Genomic DNA, 26,202 nt, shown 5'->3' with positions numbered 1-26,202 from the left:
TCATTTACAGAAAACATACCATTAGCAATTGAATAAATCTTGGCCTATACCTTAAAGCCCTTTTAATAAATGTTTGTTGGTGCTTATTTAAAAGCAGGTAGCAGTGAAATTTCAATAGCTCCTAGAAATTAAATGATCAAAAAATAAACTCTGTTCTCTATTTATGGCAAACTTACAATGAATAAACATTTCTACAGTCAGAGATGAAGACAAGCAGGTTAAAAATGACATCTAGTAAACTTGTCCTCCTCTTCCCTGGTGTGCAACATATTTCAGTCAACTTTCAGAAAGTGGCTAGACCAAGCACTTAAATGCCCTAAGGCTGACCTGGACTAACTTTTAGGCAAATCATCCATCAGATCCTATAAGTCCTGCAGCACACTTAATTCAGACAAATAAGACAATAATTCCAAAAACAACTTGTTTAACAATAAGGACTAAGAAAGTGTTTAATTTTGAGATGTACTATTCTCAAAGACCCAAGTTAGCTTCAACTAGATAAGACTTGAGCTCTTATGCTTGCTATAGTTCAAAAGTGCCAAAACATGAGATTAGGGTTGAATTTGCGCCATCAGGTTTCTGCTAGCTGTTTTCAACTCAAATTTTCCCCATTCTGCTCTTTCCTTCAACCTGGTTTAACCCTGTCCGTCACAGTCTTCACCATATTTTTACTACCAAACTTATTTTTGAGCACTACTTCAAAACAAAAAGCGCCAATGGAACAGAAGAAATGTACCAACTAGCAAGGCGAACAAAGGCAAAGACTCCAGTAGCAAAGAGATTTAATTAAGAACAAAGGGAAACAGTTCCTGAAAACTGTGAGGCAGAATCTTAGACATTGCCAAGACCCCAGGAATTTAAAAAACTTATTATATTAAGAAACAGGCTGGCGCAGTGGTTCACACCTGTAATCCCAACACTTTGGGAGGCCGCGGCGGGTGGATCACCTGAGGTCAGGAGTTCGAGACCAGCCCAGCCTGGCCAACATGGTGAAACCCCATCTCTACGAAAAATACAAAACATTATCCGGGAGGTGAGTGCCTATAATCCCAGCTACTCTGGAGGCTGAAGCAGTAGAATCACTTGAACCCGGGAAGTGGAGGTTGCAGTGAGCCAAGATTAGGCCACTGCATTCCAGCCTGGGCAACAGAACAAGATTCCATCTCAAAAACAAAACAAAACAAAACAAAAAAACAGTCCTGCCTCTCTAAATTGAACCCACCGAGGCCTCTGTGTCTTCCTGAAAAGGACCACAGTGGGTAATCCCATTGATGGGTTGTATTCACTCTCCCAGCATTTAACAAGGTCCACCTCCCCCAGTCATACAGTGATTAAGTGTCTTGCTAAATGGAAAAGCTGCAAACATCAATCTTTTACATTCCAGCCTCTCCTTCCCCCAGAATAGGCAAATCTCAACTTACTCACCTTTTGAAGTGTGAGTTTTTCTTCCTATTTAAAGTTTAAGGAGTTTTGGTAGTCGGGAAGTGGTGATTAGGAGCCCCCAGGAGTCAAACCTGTTTGAATGCTACCTTGGCCACTCAATAGTTTGGTCACCTTAGCAGGTCTTGGCCTTTCTCTGTGCCTCTTTCCTAACCTAATGCCTGATCTAACTATTATCTCTGGTTTTCCCAACCTGGAAACCAGGGATAATAGTATTTCCCGTGAGGTTACTGTAAAATTATGCATGTAAAGCAATTATGTTTGGACCCAGGGAAGTGCCCAGTAACTTATCTATTATTATCTTAGTGCCAAATTCTTCCTGCATACTGAAAAGATAACCCACGTTCAAGGAAAAGTTAAGGAGGAAATACTGACACAAAACCCCCTTTTAATGTCTTCAGTCAGGACAGAGGAAATTCCCAGAAAAAAAAAATGTACTTGTTGTGTTCCTTTTTTTCACGCAGCTTTGTTAAACATGATTTATCCTCAATAGAAACAAATCTTAAGAAAAATGATGCATTTGGCTTTCAACTTTTCCTGGTAATCCTAAAGACAGAGTCGGTTTTCCCCCAACGTTGCTTATAACAACCCAGGGCAAGAAAGAAAGATTTCAAAATGGCCCAAGTTATTTTTAATGCGGAAAAGACTGATGTGAGTTATGCATTTATCCTCCTACATGCTGCTTCCACAACCTCTCAAGAGATTTTTCACATATCTAAAAAGTCAAGTTGGTCTTTGCTTAACATTCATTCAGGAGATGAGAGGCCTGTCCTATTTTTCTTTTGTTTGACTTAAACATAATCTCATCGGTCTATTTCAATATCAGCTTCATCCCTCATCCAGGAAAGTACTTTATCTCTCCAAGACACCCTTGAAAAGAGTAATGGATGTTCCTTCCACCTAATGGGGATACTGAATCTAAGGCTCTCCTTACTGCCCTGTTTATCAACACATCCTCTGCACAGAAGGTGAAAAACTACATCCTACTACCACTTAACACCTGGAGAGTTTTTTTGACAAAAGATCAAGAAAATGTTTGACTCAGTTCAAATCTTTATGGATGACAACAATCTAATATGAATCATAAACGAAATCAATTCTAAATTTTCTTGTTCTTTTTCTGTTTTCAAATATGCAAATCGATATCTGATTACAAAGGCAGAAAAGCAGTTATTTTTATCAAACGTAATTGAAAAATACACACTTAATGCAGTACATATGTTTTATGCATTTTTGTATATGGAATGTTATATTACACAGCAAAGAATGAAAAATTTAATAGAGGGTTGTAGACAATTCGGGAAATTAGAAAAACCAAAGTTCATTTTTATCATATATCCTTCGGTCAAACAAGCATTCCTATAGATAACTCTTGAACAGCAGCTATTAAATAAATCGTAAAGTACAATTTACTTCTTCCCTAGTTGGAACCAGAAGAATATAATCCCAATCAAGATTGGGGAAAAGTTCAAGACAACTTTAAAGGGGGAAAAAAAGGCACAATTAATACATTGTCTATAACTTAAAACTTTACAATAGATCTTTGGAATTAACCTAAGACTTTACATTTAACAGCATAAACGAATTTACCGTACATCAAGTACACGTTTCCTTGAATTCCAATTTTTTTCCTAAAATTCATTTACAAAAGAAATTAGAAATATAAATATCTACTTTTAAAGTTTCTACAAGGATGAGCTGAAACTTCTTTTCACTTTTATAACAATTTACAGAAATTAGCATGTGTTTTGAAACGCAAGCGTTCCACTCTCTGCCCCTGCAAAAGAGGGTGGACATGTTAAGAAACTGAGGCAAATTCTCAACTGAAAAGGAAAAATATATAAAGTACTCAGGGAAGAAATAACAGCTGAAAGCAAAAAATTATTAACAAACTAAAAGCAATAGAAATTCTAATCTACACTCGCAACTCTTACCCTTGACAGCACAGAAGAGAATCTCCTGTCTTACACATTTTGGAATTGCAATTCTGAAACGCTAAATCCAAAGACAAAGCCGCTCTGGGGAAAATAACAATTGCGCAACAGATCAACAGCTCCAACTTGTCCCTTGGCCCTGGCGCGGCGAGGTTTGCACGCTATAAAGCAGGAAAGGGCCAACCGAGGGCTGCTGTGACGGCCAACAGACCGCTGTCACAGAGGCCAAAGCCACGCGCGCGGTGCGCGCCACCAGGGGGCACCGCGTCCGAACTAGACGCCCCGGGTGCCGCCGACTCCGGCCTCAGAGTCCGCTGCCCTCGCCCGCACTTTCCCGCGGCGTTGCGAGAGGCCAACTCCGGGTGCTCGGGCCCGAACCCCTCCCCGGCCGAGAAAGTGCGCGGGGCCCGGCTCAGCCGCCACACGTCGGGGCTTCTGGGCCCGCTGGGCACTTCAGGCGCTCCTCCCTCGTCCCGGGGTTGAGCTTTCAAGAAAGCTCAAGGCTGCCAGAGAGTGATCCGACAGATGGATGACTTCGCAAAGCAGCGCCCACAGACGGCCCAGCGGGGTGAGCGCGCCGCAGCCCGCACACACGGAGGTCTTGAGGCGCGGCGAAGGGGCTCTGGGTCCCAGCCCGAAGGCGACCTCAGTTCCCCCGAGAGTGGCCCCGTGACTAGGCACATTTTTGCCGGCTCTGAGGCGGGGGAGCCGCGCAGCCCCGGAAGGGCCGGGCCGCGCCGGCTCAGACGGCCAGCGTCCGCCCCCTCTTGCCCCGCCGCCCGCCGGGCCGCTCAAACTTAGGGGCTCCGAAGCCCAGCTCTGGGGACCGGGGACGCGGCTGGATTCGCCCACCACTGCCCACGCCCGCGGGCTCAGTCCCCAGACCTTCCCGCAACTTCCCACCCGTTCGCCCTCGGGCTCGTGGTCGGTCGGACCACCCGGCCGCGTCCCCGCTGCCCCTCCCCACCCTGCCCCAGCGCAAGCGCGGCGGCTCCAGCCAGCGCTGCGGTCCTGGCTCTGGCCGGACGTGGAGGAAGCCGGCTGCGGCTATCCCTCCCGGGCCGCGGTTCCCTAGCTCCCCCGCCCCCGTCCCGGCACCACCGCAGGGCCCAGAGGGCCGAGGCAGCACCTGCTGGGACGGGAGTCCCGGCGGCGGCAGCTCCAACTCCATCATGCTGAGCTGGGGACCGTGTGTTGGGGCTCCCCGACGGCGGCCCCGTTCCGGCTGCCAAGGCGCGGCGCGGACAGGGCGGCTCTGGTGGCGGCAGCGGCGTCGGTGGCTCCTCCGGGCTCCCCGGCACTCGCTGATCGGCGACACGCCGGCGGGCCCCTGCCCCGCTCCGCCTCCCGCCCCAGAAGGGCGGGGCAAGAGCCTGGGCCCTTCCTTCCCCCGCCGGCCGCGCGGGCTGAGCTTCCGAAAATCCCCCACCCGCGCCTGGGCTGACGCAAGAAGCTCGCGGTCCGGGGGCGGGAAGGGACTGCCAGCTGGGGTCCCAGCAGGCGGGGGATCGAGAGGAGGCCACAGTTAGCGCCCCGGTGCCGGCGTTCAGTTGCCCTCCCCCGCAAATAAGGGCAGCGCTCTAGCCCGCGAGATAAAGAGTTATTTGCGAAGGTCGCTGGAGTTCGGACGCTTTGAAACAGTTTAAACAGTTGGAACAAACACACCCGGAGCCCCGGAAAGGCGTTGGTGTAGGAGCTGCGCCTCCCTGATTTGGAGTTACAGAACCTTGCCCTGCTTTTATCTCACTTTACCGCCCGAGAGTGGCGCCAGCCGGGGTGGGGGGCTAAAGGTTTGGACCCAGGCCGTGCCACTGCCAACTGCCCTCCCGCCCTTGCTCCCCTCCCGGGCTGGGGGCAGTGGGCCCTGCCCAGGGGAGATGTGGACAGCGCCGGGAGCTCGTGTTCGCAGTCACCCTGAACGCTCTCCTCTGAACTCCCACGTGTCTCCGTCAAGGGCAAACGGAGAAGTCCCTTTAGGTCGGAGAGTGGTCAGTATTGCCTACCCAGAGCTGGGAGAAAAACGGGAACCGCAAGAGAACCTCTTCCCACTAAAGCACAGCCACCACGCCACAGATGGCGCCCTTCAACAGTGTGTAATACCACAACATGCTATGATCTTTTAATATTTACAAATTTCTTTTTCACGTACTCACAAAATAGTACAAATTTTAAAAAGTTACAACAACGTTTGTATAGTATTAGCTCATTTTATAAAAACATGTGCCCAGAAAAAAATTGAAGGATAGTTACCAATATATTAAATGCTGTGGAATCAATGATTTTTATCTTTTTCCTTGCTACTTCCAAGTATGCTTTAAATCTGCAATGCGTATGTGTTATGTCTTACATTAAAAACAATTATTTAAACATTAATTATTGCCCAGAGAAAACTTCAAGTATTTGAAACCAGGAATATTGTGAACTCTTATACGGGTTCAAAGAGGATAGATAAATGGTTTGGTTTTGTTTTTTTCTTTCCTCTTACGCATTTACAGTCTTTCTAACTCTTTAACAAGACTGGTTTTCAGTTTCTACCTTCCTGGAATTATTCAGAACCAGGTGAAGTAGATAATACTGGCAGTGGTTTTACTATTTCATTCAAAAACCACACACACACACACACACACCCCTGACTATAGCGATCAACGCCCAAAAAACTGCAGAGCTTACTTTCTCTCTGTTGCATAATTTGACACTCCCAGGATTTATGTGTAAATTTGTATATTCAGATATTCCTTGAGATAAGTGAAGCCTACATTAATGACTTGTAATTGAAGCAAGCTTCTTCAATTCCTATTAATTCCTTTCAGCTGTTATGTGAAAACCCTGCAACATTATCTGCACAATGAAAACAAGTTAGGAGAAATTGTTTGCAAAGGACCTCACATGAAAGATGCAGAGACATAATAATAAAATAACATTTCTGAGTCCAAGAGAAAGACAAGAGTAAATTGTTAACAATTCAAGTTACTTATTAAAATTACGACATCAGAGAAGATAGACAATGAACCTAGCAGGTAGGAGATACCAGAGTCATATGACACGGTTACTGCTCTAAAGGAGTTTATAATTTGGTGTTTCCTTGTTAAGCCACAAAATTTCCATTGAGTTTAGACTGAATGAAATAACCTTCACTTTTCCAATGCTGCAATTTGCTGAGAGTATGTTATTTCAGGCACCTGCAGAGTACATATTTTCAAAGGGAGGAGAGCAATATGATAAGAGTTTGAACATGTTTAAGAAAAACAAACAGTAAGGAAAAGCTATTTGGCATTTGGTTTTGTCAAATAAAGGGAACCCCATTCTCAAGACCACCCATGTCACGGAGGTGCCCAGTCTTGGCAGACTCTGGAATGTGATTGTCTTCATATGAAAGCCTGAGCCCTTGCTTTGCCCTCCAAACCTGCCTATTGTGTTAGGAGGGCACAGATACTGCATATTGAGAAGCTCCGGAGGAGCAAGAAAGAGCGAGAAAGAGGAGGTGCTGGTTTTTCTCAGCTGTCTTGCTGCCGTGGGATCCTTTTTTGCTGCCAGGCTCTCCTAGCTACTATCTGGAAAAAATACCCTTCAATTGGTTTTGTGTTCTATTGACTCTTGTACCTTTTCATTGATGTCTGAATTATTTGCTGTATTTGGGAAGACAGCCCTCCCTACATGCTTCAGATGCGTCCATTGTAATACCTTACTCCAGATTTCTCATAAAAAATTAGTATCCTCGGCTGGGCGCGCTGGCTCACGCCTATAATCCCAGCACTTTGGGAGGCCGAGGCTGCGGATCACGAGGTCAAGAGATCAAGACCATCCTGGCCAACATGGTGAAACCCTGTCTCTACTAAAAATACAAAAATTAACTGGGTGTGGTGGCGCATGCCTGTAGTCCCAGCTACTCAAAGAGAGGCTGAGGCAGGAGAATTACTTGAACCCAGGAGACAGAGGTTGCAGTGAGCCGAGATCACACCACTGCACTCCAGCCTGGTGACAGAGCGAGACTCCATCTAAAAAAAAAAGGTATCATGAAGTCTGGATAATGGTGATGCATCAACCCATTAATTCCACCTTCTTTGTGCTCTAATCTGCCAAGTTGCAAGGCACAAGAAAGTACCGATTGTTTCAAAATCTTCCATCATTTTGAGGCTTCTTCCTCTTTCTGTCACTTCCTCTCAATTGTTCTCCATGTTTAAGCCAGAAAATATTCAGAATCTTTTAGAATTGTAGTTGAAATTCTACTCTGTCCAGCACAAAGTACAGAAAGCTTCTAAAAATGGCACCCAGTAAACCACCCCTCCTGATATTGAGGCATTTGTCTAGTCCCCTCATATTGAACTAAGCATGGCTGGCCCTGCAACTTGCTTTAAGTTATGGAAAGAGGCCAGAAGTGACATTATGCCAGGTTTTAACCTAAGCTTGAAAAAGGCCTGACAGCTTTTAATTTTATATTCTTGGAAGTCAGCCATTATACGTAGAGGTCTGACTACCTTGATGGAAAGAGAGGCCATGGGAAAAGTCATGGAAGATGAAACTCTAAATGGAGATAAAGAGACTATGTGAACCAACACACCAGACATATGAATGAAGAAACCATCTTGGACCTTCGAGTCCACCTAGTCAAGCCCCCAGAGAACTCCAGCCCCAGCTGCTGTATGACTGCAGTCACATACAAGAGACTGTAAGCAAGACCAGCAGAAGACTGCCTGGCTAAGCCGAGTCAACACAAAGAACTGTGAGAAATTATAATACATTGCTTTCAGCCATTAAATTTGGGGGTGGTTTGTTTCATAGCAATTGATAACAAAAACAGCATACTGTATGGTGACTATCAAAGGCAGGGTTTCCCCCGGCTGCTTTTTGTTAATCAACATTGGGAGCACATACAGGGAGTTGGTATTTGGTGATTTAATAAAGACTCAGACTCTCAGAAGAAAATTGACTTCCCTGGGAATGAGGAAGCTGCCTTTCCCATAACATATGTTTGTTGCTACATACAAGGTAAAAAACTTCATCACACCATGCATCAGTTTCATTTTATTAGGTAGATGGTGGACAGATATTCTTATCAAAATACACTTCAGGAACACAGACATTTCATCAATGAAGTAGACGGAGGGATAAACGCATACAGAGGTTCTGACCTTGATATGACCTCGTTTGTACCAGTTATGTAAGATACTCACTGAATATCTGCTTAGGGAGTTTGAACTTGAGAAGCAACCTGCCCAGTGGATAAACTAAACTCCAGTATAGGCCAGTCGCGGTGGCTCACACCTGTAATCCCAGGGAAGCCAAGGTGGGCGGATTACCTGAGGTCGGGAGTTGGAGATCAGCCTGACCAACATGGAGAAACCCCGTCTCTATTAAAAATACAAAATTAGCTTGACGTGGTGGCGCATGCCTGTAATCCTAGCTACTCGGGAGGCTGAGGCAGGAGAATTGCTTGAACCCGGGAGGCGGAGGTTGTGGTGAGCCAAGATTGCGCCATCGCACTCCAGCCTGGGCAACGAGAGTGAAACTCCATCTCAAAAATAAATAAGTAATAAACTCCAGTATAGCAGTGTTCAAAATAATTGGTGTATTAGTTTCAAAACATACCCATATCCTTGGTTCCCTGGAGTGTACACCTGACTGTGCAAATTACTGGTAAAATGAACTGTACATCTCCAAAGCCAGTTTTAACTTGTGTAGTTTCCTGCTCATAAGAGAAAAAGTATCTTGCAGCAACAGCAATTCAGTGAGTAAACAGAAGAAAGTTTGAAAGAGTCCTTTGAATTTTATGTGTTGATACCTATATAAATATATATGCACAGGAAAAAAAGACAGAATGCACATACTCCAAAATGTTAACCATAATTATTCTGACTAGATGGAGACTGATGACTTGTTTTCTCATTTTTCCGTGTTTGCATTGTTCTAAAGAAATAAACATGCATTACTTGTTTTTTTTTTTTTTTTTTTTTTTTTTTTGGAGCCAGGGTCTTGCTCTGTTACCCAGGCTGGAATGCAGCCATGCATTCGTGGCTCATTGCAGCCTAGACCTCCTGGGATCAAGTAATCTTCCCACCTCGGCCTCCTGAGTAGCTGGGACGACAAGCATGCACCACCATGCCCAGTTAATTGTAAAATTTTTTGTAGAGGGGGCAGTCTCACTATGTTGACAAGGCTGGTCTCAAACTCCTGGCCTCAAGCAGTCCTCCTGCCTCAGCCTCCCCAAATGCTGGGATTACAGGCGTGAGTTATTGTGATTGGCCAAAATACATTACTTTTATAAGAAGAAGAAAAAAGGTGGGAGTAGGGTGTGGGAGTAAGGAAAGAACGCTTGCTTTTCTCCTATGCCACTGAATCTGTTTTATTTCCAAATTGAATTTTAACCACAAGCTTTGCAAATCTTTCCATTTTGTATTTATTTGAGTGGAGCCTGGAGAATTTTACCACATCTTTAAGTGTAGTTGTTGTAAGGTTCTAAATATCCTTTCTCTTTCAGTTTACTGCTATATTTGCAAAGTTTAACTCAGCAGAACATGAGTTACCAAAGACAAAATATTATGAATAGAGATTAAGAACTGCAGCCTCTCAATAATATGCAAAGTGGCCCAAACATAACATTGCTTTGTGGGGAAAATAAAATACAGAAAAACATTATGCCTAGAGCTATGTCTTCAAGGCCAGTTCTCAAATATTAATAATAGGAGTAGAATATCAGATAATTTTCATTTCCATCTTTGTATTTTTCTGTATTATTCAAATCTTTACAGAAAGCATTTTTAGAATTAAGGGATAAAAACAATTACACCATTTCCACTTTGAAGAAACAAAAAATAGACTACAATGAATGGAAGAGCAGAGCATCCTCATAAACAGACCTTACAGACAATCTATAACATTCTTGGAGGCTGGAAAATAAAAAAGGGAAATGAGGTTTGCCAACATAATTGTCTTCTGATACTTTCTATTCCAGGGACTGTCATGCCCTTTGAGTAATATGAGAATTTAAAAAAACCTTAGAAATCTTCTGGCCCGGAGATGGGAAGTAAATTTCACTTTGATTGCCAATTCTGATGCATTGGTAGTGACTGCCTACAATGCTTTGGTGAAAAGTATTCAGAAACAGCTTCCCAATTTGGTAGAAAAAGTTCAATGATTGATTAACAATGTCTGCCAAGGGCGCAGAATTATGAGAGTGGTGGCGCATATCAGGTATGTTTCTTCCTTGATATAGTCCAAACTCCTACTTTTACATTTGAGGAAACTGAAGAGTGAAGTGGTTACTAATGACCACAGAGGTAATTACTGGCAGAACCAGAAACAGAATAACATTTCCTGACTCGTGGTATTATGTTCTTTGCATACAACGAATCGATTTTTTTTTTTTTTTGGTTGCTTTTTTGTTGTTTTTTGATACGGAGTCTCGCTCTGTTGCCCAGGCTGCAGTGTAGTGGTATGACCTCGGCTCACTGCCACTTCCGCCTCCCGGGTTCAAGTGACACTCCTGCCTCAGTCCCTGAGTAGCTGGGATTACAGGCATGTGACACTATGCCCAGCTAATTTTTGTATTTTTTAGTGAGATGGGGTTTCACCATGTTGGCCAGGCTGGTCTCGAACTCCTGACCTCAGGTGACCCACTTGCCTCAGCCTCTCAAACTGTTGGGATTACAGGCGTGAGCCATGGCGCCTGGCCAACTTGGACTTTTAAAGGCAAATCTAGTACTGGGCCAGACCTAAAGGATAAGGCATAAATTTTGTTGACATGTTAGCACATTATTTTTGGAGGGGATTAATAATCTAGCTTAATGATAATAATTATTGTATATATTTTATAAACACTCCCTACAAATCAGGGAGATGCGATTAGGCCCAATATTACAAATCAGAGGTGACAAAACAATTACGTGACTGGCTCAAAGCTCAAGGAAATGACTATCTGACAATGGCCCAGGTTTCATCTACTCTAGGTCAGGTCTCTGTAGAGTCTCTTGGCTTGTGCTGTATTTATTGAGAGTACTTACAGCAAAACTCCCTAAAGATGACATTTTTCCATATTCTATTTAATTAATTCCCCAAGGACAAAATGATGAAGTATTTTTCACTAGAGAGAAAACTTGCAAACAAATAGGAGAACAGGATTTCTACATTTAAGAACTTCAGTGTGAAGTGTAGGGAGAAAGTAAATGAGCTGTTTGCAACTTTAGTCTCTCTACCTACCGGCAGATTTTTAATTTTTCTTTTTTAATGAAAAGGTCTAAGAACAAGAATCAAAATGTCCTGAGAAGACTATAAGGTATTAAAACCCTTTTGCTTCTTCCAATAAATTAAATTCCTCTAACTGTGTGATTCTAAAAAGCCTAACATGCAGATAACTTTAATGTCAGTTTAGAGCTATCCCTCCTGTAAGATTCAGGTAACTTGTTCATCACGTTTTCTTTCTCCTGATGAAAGATGGAATATTTTAGTCTTTGGAGTTCATAAACTGTCAAAACTTTGTAATGGTGAATGTGTGAATTCACTTGCCTTTTTCCCTGCTAACAGTTCTTGTGTGCTTACTATGCATAATAACCCGAAATTTTAGATTCTTGATTTCTCTACAACATATTAGGGATATGGAAAGCAATAACAACACAACAAAAACAACAAGTATTTATTGTGTGCTAAATATGGCCCATGTACTTTATATGGGTTATATCATTTAATCCTCTAAGAAAACCCAAGACATAGGTCCTTTACTGTCCCACTTTAGAAATGAGGAAACTGAGACCTGAAGAGGCAAGATAATTTTATCTATGGTCAAGCAGTTAGTAAGTAGCTGAACAAGTCACTGACTTTAAAGTTCTTAAGCATGAAGATATGCTGCGTCCCATGCGTGGTTCAAAAAATCATAAGGGTTCATTAGGGAATTTGGGTAGAAATGTTTTCTGAAATGAGTCACCAAAAACGATCCAAGCAATTTATGTTTCATTTTAAAAACAACAGTTGAATACTTAGTGAGAGAGTTTGAGGGAAGACTCTGTTGAGTTAAACATGGATTCTACGCTGAAGGTCCTTATAGTCCAGTAATAAAACATCACACTTGCCCAGAGTCAGGAAGTAGCTGATGATGCAAAAGAGGCAAACAGTTGATGTAGCCAACCTGATAGCTGAGGTCAGGGGTTTCTCTTTTCATTTTCTGCAAAATCCACATAATATTTTAAAAATACCTTTAATGAGGTCTAATTGATACAAAATAAATTACGTATATATAAAGTATACAATTTGATAAGTATACACACACAATTGTAGTTACAATTTGCATTTTCTTTTTTTTTTTTTTTTTTTTTTTTTTGAGACGGAGTCTCGCTCTGTCACCCAGGCTGGAGTGCAGTGGCCGGATCTCAGCTCACTGCAAGCTCCGCCTCCTGGGTTTACGCCATTCTCCTGCCTCAGCCTCCCGAGTAGCTGGGACTACAGGCGCCTGCCACCTCGCCCGGCTAAGTTTTTGTATTTTTAGTAGAGACGGGGTTTCACTGTGTTAGCCAGGATGGTCTCGATCTCCTGACCTCGTGATCCGCCCGTCTCGGCCTCCCAAAGTGCTGGGATTACAGGCTTGAGCCACCGCGCCCGGCCTACAATTTGCATTTTCCTGATGACTAAAGATGTTGACCATCTTGTCATGGCACCGTGGTTTTAATACACAATGTAATATTTTCTATACATTGACTGAGAGGAAGGTATATACTCCTAAAATATGCTTTATTGTTAAAAACTTTGCTGATTACATAATCAAAGAGGAGTTATGGTGAAACAGTATTATTAACTATTGATAAAATGACACAAAAATTCCAGAAAATATAAATATGCAACTTAACACAAACTTGAGTTCTTACAAAAGGAAACTATAAAATACCAAACTTTTACTTTCAACTGGTGCCTCAGAATTTTTTCTACTACCACGCGCTGGTGGACCTACTAATGTTTTCTGAACTGCATTGAGATGCAACAACTATTACCTGTTTCTTTTTCTTGACTGTTCTTCCCTTAAATTCCTAGATGACACCATTAACAATTTAAATCAAATTGGTTAAAATATCTATTATCTATCCTAAAAAAGTCACTGTAATTTTTTTATTTTTTATTTTTTATTTTTTAAAAAGCTCTAAACACTGAATAGATGTTTTGTGACAATACGGATTCATAAGCTAGAGGGAGATTTTTTTGTACACTATATATGGAGACATTTCTTCCTAAAGTTTGCCCAATCTAGCCTCCTGGGAAAGTAAGTGCTATATTAGCAGGAAATACATCTTTTCAATTGCCCACTCTGGTTGGAAGATTAGATAATACCAACACTTGCTCTCCTTATAATCAATTCAATTTAATTTAAGAACACTGTTGTGTACTGTGTGAAGTGCCTCAGGTAAAACTTGAGTTTATTGAGCATTATGTACAAAGCTCTCCTTCCAAACACTTTATATGTGTCATTACTGATACTAGCAATAACCATTTTACAGGTGATAAAGCTGAGTTCAATCTGATTCAGTAACTTGGCCAAGATTCCGTGGAAGAGCTCATGTGAAATTCTAGATTTGGCTGTTTCAAAACCTTTGCTCTTTTCACTGGGCCAGGCCCCAAGATACCTCCCAATGCTTTGTGAATAATTAAACATTGTGGGGATCGTGATCTATATGACAGTATTTGCCATAGACCTCATTTAATTGTATGACATTATTTGCAGGGTGAAGTATAATTTTATGCAACTGGGATATCATAAAGCTGTATAAACTGTGCCGTAATTTTCATGTTGGAATTCAATTTAAGATTTCCATGTATTTGTTTTTGCTTTCTTGATTAAGGCTTACTAACCCTCTGCTCTTGATCCAAATCTGTAAATACATAAAACAGAAAATACGAGGGCTCCTAGAAACCTCTATCTGATTGCTAGTGGCTCACTAGAAGAATATCACTCTAAGATTTTGTAGTCTGATTCTGTAGTCTGAGGTCTTCAAAGCTGACAATCAGCACCAGATTCTATCAGATTATCATATTCAACTCAAGTTGTGTCTTTTACTACAGATCACCTTCATAATTTCAAAAATGTGTACCCTGCTCTGAGCGAGCTATGCATTGATCATTCACTGCGAGTGAATGCCTTATTTTTCAGAAGGCTTATGTAGAAAGAGTGTGTTAGGAGAAGAGTCACACCAATGTGACTAGAAGAAGAAAGATCAAGTATCTTTTAAAAACATAATAATATAATATAAAAATATTATGGTACCTTTAAAGATATAATAACATGGATAGTCAAAAGATGTATAAGAAAGCCGTTCAAATGAACAAAAGATAAGGCTGTAGGAAGGTTTGATGATAAAGGGTAAAGAAATAAGATCAAAATAGTAACTTCACTTATATGTTTATCATTTTAATGTACAATATTGTAATGACGGAAACTAACAGTTACCCAGTATCATTTCATGGTCTTATGAACCTCAGAAACACATTGTGTTTACTGTCATAGTACACTTTTCTCTAAGAAATTATCTGTGAAGCAGCTGAGGTTTTAACAAATGACAATCATGTAATTAATAGAAATTACAATTTCTCTAGCCTACATTTCTACAAATCCTGCTGTTTACTATTGTGTAGAGAATATAAGTGCGAGACAGGCAGACCTGAGTTTAGATACTAGCTGTGAGAGTCTGAGAAAGTAATTCAGCATGACTGACAAAAGTTTCCTAGTCTGTAAAATGAGGGTTGTTGTGAGGCTAACTGGCATAATATATTTAAAGTTATTAATGAAGATGAAGAGCAGTCAGATCCTCTGAAATAATCATCTGAAAGCAAAAAATGACTATGTGAACAACATTGATGGAAGAATGGACGACTGCCAACCTACAAATATAAAATATTTAGTTCTTTTTATAAATGCATGATATTTGACATAATGAAGAGTTCTGGTCTGAACTTGAGAAACCTAGAGATTCTTTGATATAAAAATAAAAGAATTGGCTTAGACTTAAATTCAAGAGCCGGAGATGGTGCTATTCATCTTATCTCTGTTACTTTTTACTTGACCTGCTATGTGGAGATACTCGGTAAATGTTCCTTAATTGAATGAACAATTGCATGACTAAACTTTCTAAGGTTTGTTCCAACATCAACAGACTGCTTTTATAAGATGACGGGAAAGAGTGTTGCATAAACACTGTTTTGTTGCATTAGGGCACATGTATTAAAATATCAACTGCTGGTTTGGCAAGAGACCTCAGTATTTATGTTGAAATGGGAAGGCTGTGTATTTCATTTTGTATATATTTTTGTTAATAAATATTTATAACATTCATATTCTACTCATCCAGGAATTTTCTGAGGCAAAGGAACAGGATTGTGAGGAGGTCTCAGTAATGTGAGGCTCGCTTTATTGCACTAGTGAACTAGCAGGCTCCATCTAGAATATATTTTTAAAAATTTTTAATATTAGCAGTGGAAAATAAAGAATAATTCTTTGTGTTCTTTGGGACTGTTCATGTTTGTAACTTAGGAGCCCTTACTGGCTGAATTCTGTGGTAATACTGCCAAGAATTTGCAGACTACACGAGCATTTTCATTTACTGAAATGCTAATGTCTTAATTTAAAATCTACCATAATACTTAATTTGGTAGAGTTAATGGCCTCTACTATTCACTTTTAAAATGCCAGCCTAATTCAGAATTATTTTCTAACTTCTTATTTTACATATGACTGAACTCCCGTAGGATTGGGTGAAGTCTCTTGAGAGCAGCTCACTGTGGGCCGGCAGCAAGAGATCGACATTTATCTCAGCTGCTTATACGTGGTCTAAGTGGATTTGGCAGTGCCAGAACAACGTGACTGCCAGGACCCAGAAACTAATGCTTTCCTTGCCTAATAAATAATTTTTTGAAGTCTCCTATCTGTTTCTCAATGACTAAATCCCGTAAGGTATGTAACAGACTATTCATGTTGGTTTTCTCTGAGTGGCAGGTTTAAGGGTAGGGGAACGTTACTTCTCACCTTACATATTTCCGTATTGTTTGATTTTTTAATAAGCACTTTTTATATATTTAATATTTAATCCTCATGATTTCAATATGTAAAAAATATAAAAAGTAAAAAGTTAATCTCCCTACTCTATCTTCCATTCACTAAATCTCTTCACTTTTCCCCAGAAATGTATGTATAAGCAAATATATACTCTCTATATACTAAATACTATTGTATTATATATACTATAATATATACTATCTATATATACTCATATGTATATATAAGCAAATATATACTCTATACTAAATACTATCATATTATATATACTATAATATATACCCTGTATAAATATACTCATATGTGTGTATATATATAAGCAAATATATACTCTATTTTTCTCATTTTTCAAACAAAAGTTAGCAAACAGTGCATATGGTTCTACATCTTGTGTCTTTCATTAAAAATGTCTTGGAGGTTTGTACTGTTTATCAATATACTATGTGGTACATCTTCATTCTTTATGTATTTCTTTCTTTTCTTTTTTTTTTTTTTTTTTTGAGACGGAGTCTCACTGTGTCACCAGGGGTGGACTACAGTGGCACGATCTCTGCTCACTGCAACATCTGCCTCCTGGGTTCAAGCGATTCTCCTGTCTCAGTCTCCTGAGTAGCTGGGATTACCGTGCCTACCATCACGCCCAGCTAATTTTTTGTACCTTTAGTAGAGACAGGGTTTCATCATGTTGGCCAGGCTGGTCTCCATCTCCTGACCTCATGATTCACCAACCGCGGCCTCCCAAAGTGCTGGGATTACAGACATGAGCTGCTGCACCTCTATGTATTTCTTTCTAAAGCTGCATAATATTCAATTACATGGATGCATCATGATTTATTTAACTAGTTTCATATTGATGAACACTGGATTGTTTCTAATCTTGCTTTTACAAGTAATGCTGCAATAAGTTACCTTGACCTAGGTGATTTTTTAATTTTTTTTTTTTTTTTTTGAGACACAGTTTCACTCTGTCACCCAGGCTGGAGTGCAGTGGTGCGATCTCGACTCACCACAACCTCCACCTCCCGGTTCAAGTGATTCTCATGCCTCTGCCTTCTGAGTAGCTCCGACTACAGGCGCTATAGCACCACCACGCCTGGCTAATTTTTGTATTATTAGTAGAAATGGGGTTTTACCATGTTGGCCGTGCTGGTCTTGAATTCCTAATCTCAGGTGATCCGCCCACGTTGGCCTCCCAAAATGCTGGGATTACAGGTGTAAGCCACCGTGGCTGGCCATTTTTTAAATGATTTTTAAAATTTTATTTTAATTGACAAATGATAATTGTATATATTGATGGGGTACAATGTGATGTTATGATATATATATACACACACACATTATGAAATGATTAAATAAATTTAATTATTAATAATAGGTCATTTTATGTGTCAAGTATATTCACAGGATAAAGTCATTGAAAAGTGCCTCTTGGGTCAAGGATATGTGTACTTATAAGACTGAGAGATCTTGCCAAATTATGGAGTTGTACCGATGTATAATACCATAAGTTAGATTGTCAAACTTTTAGATTTTTGAAAATGTGACAAACATATCCATATTACTGCCCATTTTTCTATTGGGTTGTTGATTTTTAAAATCTTATTTATTTCTAGTAGTATTTTGTATATAAGGGATATTCGTACTTTGAAATATGAGTTGAAAATACTTTTCCCAGTTTGTCATTTGTCTTTTAACTTTGATTATGGTGATTTTGTTTCTTTGCCACACAGACATTTTTTATTTTTACATAATTGAATTTATCAATTTTTAATGGCTTATATATTTTAAGTCACATTTACAAGGACCTTTCAAGGTTATAATGGCATTTTCTCATATTTTCCTCTAGTAATTTTAATTTGGTTTTTCACATTTAAATATATGATGTCTTTGTAATTTAGTGTATAGTATAAAGTAGAGATCCGGTTTTATTCCAGATGGCTACCTAGTTACAGCCTGCCTAGAACTAGGCTAACTTGTTACAACTAGTTCAATACCATATATTGAATAGTCAGTCTCTCTTTTCCCTAGTGATTTGCAGTATCACCTTCATCGTATACAAATTCCTATGTGTATCTGGATTTATATCAGAACATTTTCATTTATTCTGTTGATCTGTATGTCCATTTATGGACCAGTCCCACACTGTTTTAACTACTGAGACTTTATAATGTTTTTTAATATCCGGTAGGGCTAACCATTCCACATTCTCCCTCACACATATACATTTGAGAACTCTCTTGTCAAATAACCATTCCACTTTCTCCCTCACACATACACATTTGAAAACTCTCTTGTCAAATTTGAAAGGGGAAAAAAATGGTACTTTTTATTGGAATTGTGTTAAAATGTTAAATTAACTTAGGAGATATGACATTTTAACAATTTTTAGTTTTCCTACCCAGGTATGTCTTTCTATTTATTCTAACCTTGTTTGGGTTCCTTGGTTTTATTTTAAAGTTCTCTACATATAGGACATGCCCATTTCTTGTTAAATTTGTTCCTAAGTATTTTATTTTTTCTATTGCTACTTTAAATAAGGTCATTCATCCTTATATCCTCCAGTAGGTTATTATTTGCACATATAAGATTGATTGGTTTCTTTATATTAATTTTCTGAATATTTTATACTTTATACTTTATACTTTACTGAATTGTCTTATTGTTTATAATAATTTTTCAGTTGAGTCTCTTGGGTTTGAAATCAGAGTCACATCATCTACAAATAGTGAAAATATTTTTCTTACATTCCTATTTTTATACTTGAAGTTTTTATAAAGCCAAGTCATGATGGCTAGTACCTTCAGTAAAATTTTACATAGTAATTATGATAGTGAGCACCCCGTCTATTCCTATCTTTATTGGGGCTACCTCTAGCCTTTCCCCATCAAGCAGAATGCCGGCTAGATGTGTTGTATCATGTTAAAGAAGTATGAATCTGCTTCTATTTTATTGAGTGCTTTTTACCAGGTTGTTGAAACCATAAGCATTTTAATAAACATCAACAAGAATAAAGCTACTCTTCTGATCTTTCTGTCTTCCCACCATCTGATCTCTTATTGTTGTTTCCCACTGGCTGGCCCCAGTCAGAATCCAGAAGGGAAAGAAGTCCATAAGGGGTCAGCTTCCCAGAGGATAGAGCAGGACAGAGAAGGGTAGAGAGTAGATCTGGATGTGTAGACAGGGTATAACTGTAGGCTATATATGGAAACTAATAGCAGACAACAAAATAGCCTCTGTCTTTATTACTTGAAAACAAAACATTATGGGTGGTAAAGGCAATTTTCCTAATGCTGGTAGCATTACCTTTGTTCATTAAAAAAAGCGAAAGAAAAGTCTTAGGTATTTATTTATTTATTTATTTATTTATTTTTGAGACACAGTCTCACTCTGTCACCCGGGCTGGAGTACAGTGGTACGATCTTGGCTCACTGCAACCTCTACTTCCCGGGTTCAGTCAATTCTCATGCCTCAGCCTCCCAAGTAGCTAGGACTACAGATGCGTACCACCACATCTGGCTAATTTTTTTTATTTTTTGGCAGAGGTGGTGTTTCACCACGTTGGCCAGGCTGGTCTTGAACTCCTGGCCTCAAGTGATTCTGCCCACCTTGGCCTCCCAAAGTGCTGGGATTACAGATGTGAGCCACCATGCATGGTCAGTGTTAGGTATTTATATATGGAAAGCTACTTGTACTAACCTTTGCTAGATCTAATATATTGCATTTCCTGGTCTTAAACTCACATTCAGGATTGAGCTTCTTGAATGTAATTTCCCTATATCTACTACCTTATTTTTAAAATCTTGCACTCCTTCCTCAGACCTAAAAATAGTGTTCTAGTGTGGTGGATATTAGGTCAATTGTCAGCACCAGAACTAGACACTTTACGTTCTTGGAAGGATCTGGCAGAACACACCCACTTTACTGGCACCTTGGCCAGTCTCTGGGCATGTTCCATTCAGGCCTGCCTTGGATGCCCGCAGGCATCAGCAGGGTTGGCTGTGGGGGCAGCAATTTCACTTGACTATATCGTGCAATGCCCTCCCTGAAGGGGTGGTTGCCTTCTGCCAGAATTTGGAAACTTCTGAACTCCACAGCAATCCTGCCCCTCTACTGCACAGGCTGCACATTTAGGAGCCATCACAGGTCACAGATAGAATTGCCAGGTAAAATACAGGATGCCCCGTTAAATTTGAATTTCAGATAAGAAATAATTTTTGGTATATGTATATCCCAAATATTGCATGGAGCATATTTATACCAAAAAATTATTTGTTGTTTATGTGAAATTCAAATCCAACTGGGCATCCTGTATTTTTCTTTGTTAAAAAGAAAAAAAGAGCTCATCACAGAGCTCTTCCGAAAATAATCCTCCACTCTGCTTCCTGCCACTACCTGCCCTCCCAGCGCCACAGTTCCTCCATAAGAACTACATTTATTAAAGTGTTAAGATAGCCTCGGCAGGATATTAACTATAAAGATCAAAGTTAAGATTCACTTCTGAGGGCTGCACCTCTAACTTTAACCCCCATCATCAGGGATTCATTTACCAGATCAGTAAATTTGTTATTTGGGCACTAAGGCCATTTTAGTGACGGTTGAGAGCAAGCGTGGATCGTGGAAAGTTTAGATGCTCGTAGATGTGTGTAGAGGTAGGGATGGAAGTGGAGGTGGGTTTGGGGGTATGTTAAAACAATGCATGCAGGAAAGAGAATATTGAAGAGAACTTGCACTAACAATTTTGCCTGGCTGGGATTCTTGTGTTATTCCTTCCTTGTCTCCTGATTTCCTTCTTTTTTTTTTTTTTTTGAGACAGAGTCTCGCTCTGTCGCCCAGGCTGGAGTGTGGTGGCGTGATCTCAGCTCACTGCAACCTCTGACTCCCTGGTTCAAGTTATTCTCCTACCTCAGCCTCCCAAGTAGCTGGGATTACAGGCATGCACCACCATGCCCAGCTAATTTTTGTATTTTTAGTAGAGACAGGGTTTCACCACATTGGCCAGGATGGTCTCGATCTCCTGACCTCGTGATCCGCCCACCTCGGCCTCCCAAAGTGCTGGGATTACAGGCGTGAGCCACCACGCCCAGCCTCCTTCCCTTCTTTAGTTTACACACATAGGCCCCAGGTATAGGGCATGAGCTAGAGCTGGATCCCAGCTGAACAGAAAGCAGGAGGCGCTATATTGGAAACAACTGCCAAGCAACCAAGGACTGAGGACAAAATAGCCTGGGAGGAGAAGTAAAACCAGGAAAAAGTTTAAAATTAGGTGCCTGACATTTAAGGGAAAAAGTCCAAAGTTAATCAAGGATGACCGCTTATTGCAAGATTCAAAACCTCTAAATGACAAAACTTCTAAAAAAGGAAATGATGATAGCATGGGGAACCCTGCTGATCCATCTCCCTGCCCAAATACTTCTCCATTCCCAACCTCTGTGCAGCCATGTGCAGCAGAGACAAACAGCAGCAGCACTCCACCCACAGGCTTTGAGAACCACAGAGCTGTGACTGACACAGTGGCCCTATCTCTATGAAGTACATAAACCATACCACAGCCTTATTTTCTGAGGCCATCTCTATGAAACCAGCTTCCCTAAATGCTGTGGCCCAAGAGGCCAACACTTTGGTCAGTCATGGGGCAATATGGCTGCTCCCGCATGGCATCCAAGTCCATGCTTAGAGACTGAAGGGGACCCAGCCTTGGTAAACCAGGTTAGTGGTCATTTCCCCACCTGGCATTTTTGAGCTGTACCAAGCAGCCTGGGGAGTCTTACTGCAAGGGCGCGCTCAAACCTGACTTGTCCAGACAAGTGGAAGAGTTTTGGGCTCCCAAATAAGCACGGTGGTCAGTCTGTTCCAGTTTGTCTGGGACTTCCCAGGTTTGAACACTGAAAGTTCTACAGCCAGGAAATTCCTCAGTCCCAGGCAAACTGGGATGGTTGGTCACCCTGAAGTCAAGACACCTAGGCTTTGGCACCTAAACATCAGTTTCCTCGTCTGTAAAATGCTGGGACTGGCCAGTACAGCTTCTAATGTTACTGCCACATCTAATGGTCCATGATTCACTCTCATGCACCTGACCTTACCCATCTGTAGCCCAAGGCCCAAACAAACTTCACTTGATCCAAGATCGAGTTCATGTAACCTGATAAACTAATCATTAGTGTGTTAACAGGAGAGGATTATAGGGTTCACAGTTGAATTTTAACAATGGCTTGGGTGGAAGGCATGTGGGTAGCTGAGTCGTTCTAATGGTGGGAAGCTCAGCTGGGGAGATGGAGTGTATGGTTGTGTGCCATCTGAGAGAAAGATATTTTTAGGCAGGCAGGTTTTGAGGCAGCCAGCCTGAAAGAGCTGGTTTGATGAGCTGCTTTTAGCTGCGCAGCAGGAACAGGCCACAGCCAGGGCAGTCTTGTCTGACTTGAGCCAACTTTCACACTATGACCTGAATAAAATCAGCAGTTGAAGCCACAGACTGGAGAAGAAAGGACAGAATTTACTAATTACTGAAATATATATATATATATATATAAATAAAATAGTGCATTTGCTTTGAGCCTGGGTCTGTCATCTGTAATATAGATATGTAGCTATGATCCTGGGTAGTTAAGAGTTCAAACTCTGGGGTCACCACCTACCAACTCTGTGATATTGGGCAAGTTGTAGGTTGAATAATATGCATTTGCTGATATTTAACCTTTTTGATCTACACAAACAGGAATTCCACGTAGTTCAACCTAATAGCTTACTCTCCCTTTTCCTTGGTTTCCTCATGTGTGAAACGCAGATAGCCACCAAACTTTTCAGGACACTGTGAGGACCAAATGAGAGGGACACATAAGGTGGTCAGAACAGTCCCAGCCCCACAGTCCATGTCAGTGATGTCAGCCACCACTATCCTACTGGTGAAGAGGCATACGGGGCCATTAGACTCCATCAGCTGAACCTAGGGTAGCCCAGACTCTTCCTGTCTTCCTGAGACATGGAACATGGATGCACCAAAGTGAATTGGTCACTTTAGCTGAACTGTAGAACTTCATTCTAATACCAGGGTGAGGAAAGGGGAGTAGGTTCATACCATAGGTTTTTCAGGTCATTCCAAGACTGAATGTTTTTCTTCCCGATACAATCAGGTCCTAAGTATAGCAAAGAGCTTTTTATGATGGGGTTTTGCTCTAACACCATGGAGCCCCTTCTTTAGCCTTACATCTGTCTGTAGCGACCACACATGGCCATCTTCTTCAACTTAACTATATACACACACATACGCATACATTGTGAAGCACATACAGAATACATGAGACAGCCTCATCATTATCAGAATACAAAAAAGTTACACTGAATTTCTTCTCTCAATAATTAACAGGAAGCAATTAAAAAAGAGGAAACAAAACATATGCTGTGGTATTATCATTATAATTAAATCACATTTATTAACTGAAGCAAATTCACTTGACCTTTTTATAGGATTCTAGGAAATAGGTTCCTTACATATAATGAGGAAGTGCATCTTTAGGTCTTTTCATATTTTTCTTCCCTGTAACCATCCTATGTTTGGTCTTTTCTCTTCAGGTTCATTCCCTTGACGCTAACAGAGAACACTGTAATTCTAAATTAAAATGAAAGCTGGGGAACCATGGATTCCAAGGCCAGCACCTCCCCACTGTGTGGATCCCACAGATATGATGTCAGAAATATAAAAAGAAAGAAAAGAAAAAAAATCTTGAACCTGGCTTGGTTTAAACTCTCTTTAAGCAGCCCTCTTTCATTCAAATGTGAGAAAGTTCAGCTTTCAACATGTATTAACAAAAGATGTTTACAACAGAATACCTGGTTGTGCCTAATAATGGCTTTGCTCTTTGAATTAATTTTTTCCTGGTAACAAAGGCCGAGCTTTTGAACTTCTGGGTAAGGCTAGGCTGGGCATTTTTGCTTGGCTTGGCTCTCTTAAATGGTTAGAAAAGGGTTGGTCTGGCACCTGGTATTTTGCGGCCAGTAATTACACTACAGTTGTTACTATGCATTACCGAAACTTCATTTTTTGACCAAAAGCCAACAGTATTCTTTAAACAAACATCTTTTGAAAGCCGAATGTGCTTTGAAATGATTTTAAAATCCATTTAATGAATAGGATTCTATTGAATTTCACAAATATAAGTCGGAATTTTTTTTTTTTTTTTTTTGATGCTTCATATTTTATTTCCCCCTGCCCTCCCGTCCCACCCTGGTGATGGTTGTACCCATTTGAGCATTTCCGAGCACATGACAAGTCAGAATTTTTTTAAATGACGTTTTGCTTTAGCATGGTGTCTCTCTAGTACAAGCCGTGTGTGGCCTTTCCACTTAAACCGTCTTAATGTTTCCTTTCCCTTCATCAGTGTACCGTGACAAGCCCCTTCTATTTCCGCCCCCAGGGAACAGATTTACTCTAGGGCGTGTGTTGATAACTGAGGCAGGATGAGGCAGTGTTGATAACTGAGGCAGGTGAGACTTAAATAGCCAGAGAAAGGAATAATCTGTTCCATATTTAGAAGCCTAGTAATCTATGGCCAGCCTTTCACAGCTGTGGGACTTCTGAGCCCAGATCCTAATTCTTTTTTTTTTTTTTTATTGGATTAACTAGCTCATGATCACCCAATTCTTAACTGAAAGCTTGATCACCAAGACTGCAGGATCAAGACATGGGGATTGAGGTGGGTGGGTTGGGATGGTACATTTAAAGACCAATCAGGCAGGAGAGGCCCTCACCTGCGAGTTCCCAAATATATTGTAAGAACTCCCATCAATGCTTCGTCCCCTCACTGTTAGTTTCAGAACAATGACATACAGATGCTCACCTCACAAGGATCTGATAAAGTTAAATGTGATACACATATGATCAATAAAATTTTTTTTTTTTTCTTAGTATTCCCCTACCCCTTCCTCCCTGCCTCCATGCCTTGGACAGCAAGCCCTTGTCCTATTGCCTCAAGGTAGAGAAATAATATGACTTTAAACAGCAAAACAACAGCACAACTTCTGTAAGTTGTGTTTTGTGTTATAAAAAAATCTCAGAGGACTAGAGAGGATTTGGAATAAAGCCAAAGTATTTGGAAGAAAATGGTTTGAGGAGAGAGGGGCTTCCCTGGAAGACTAGAAACACATCCCTCCACCAGTGGGAAGAAGGATGGATGAAAAGTGAGAGGGCAAAGGCCTGGGTAGGGTGGGTCCTTTCCTACTTCTCTACCTCTGTGTCTTAGGGAGGCAGCAAGCTGGAGAGAAGAAAGACTGTATGTTGTAAGCCTATAAAACTTCCCAGACCCTGGAATGGCCCCAAAATAGCAGGGAGATGCTGGGCACAAATGGGCCATGCAAACAGGAAGCAGGCACAGGTGCAGCAGTATTGGTAAAGGAAGGCCAGAAGGAACTGTGGACATCTGGGTTGGTGCCTCCTCAAACAGCTGACATGAGGAACAAATGGATTTCCCAATACCTTGGCACAACCTAACCACCCACCCCTCCACCAAGCCTTCATCCCACCCCAAATGTAAACATATCTTTAAAGGTAGAGAAATACCGAAATGATGAAATTCATTGCTGACACCTTCAAACATAGAGTGGAGGCTTAAAATATAAATTAGGTAGATTAATAAAAGAATAAAGATATATTTCTTGCATACCTGAGTTTGTACACTGAGAGCTGGGCATCCAGTTCGAGCCTCTGGGGAAGACAATGTGGCAAGGGAGAGAGACCAGTAACCTCAGAGTGAAAGAAGAAAAGCTCTGTCACTTAGCAGTGTAAACTAAAAATAAATCCCAAGTCCCCCACTGACT

At 40.9% G+C, this 26,202-nt stretch overlaps 2 protein-coding genes across 3 annotated transcripts in view; both read right to left on the bottom strand.

Annotated features, from left to right (window-relative positions):
• Positions 1-26,202, bottom strand: part of NFE2L2 (NFE2 like bZIP transcription factor 2) — a 598,880-nt gene that overhangs the window by 31,135 nt on the left and 541,543 nt on the right. The window contains exon 2 of one of the 2 annotated variants that reach the window (XM_050750574.1): positions 4,504-4,716. In XM_050750574.1, coding sequence (XP_050606531.1) covers positions 4,504-4,548 — 45 coding nt within the window. In that variant the 5' untranslated portion in view covers positions 4,549-4,716. Of the gene's footprint in view, positions 1-3,374; positions 3,405-4,503; positions 4,717-26,202 lie in introns of those variants that run through there. The other variant, XM_050750576.1, reaches the window with a different exon arrangement.
• On the bottom strand, positions 24,670-25,982 carry LOC126932086 (putative uncharacterized protein FLJ44553). Its single transcript, XM_050750603.1, has one exon. The coding sequence runs from the start codon at positions 25,980-25,982 to the stop codon at positions 25,440-25,442; it is 543 nt and encodes a 180-aa protein (XP_050606560.1). The 3' UTR covers positions 24,670-25,439.

The sequence above is a fragment of the Macaca thibetana genome, chromosome 12 (assembly GCF_024542745.1).
Source record: "Macaca thibetana thibetana isolate TM-01 chromosome 12, ASM2454274v1, whole genome shotgun sequence".
In the NCBI taxonomy this organism is placed as follows: domain Eukaryota; kingdom Metazoa; phylum Chordata; class Mammalia; order Primates; family Cercopithecidae; genus Macaca; species Macaca thibetana.
Note: the sequence above shows the minus strand (reverse complement) of the source record. Positions and strands in the feature narration are given on the sequence as shown.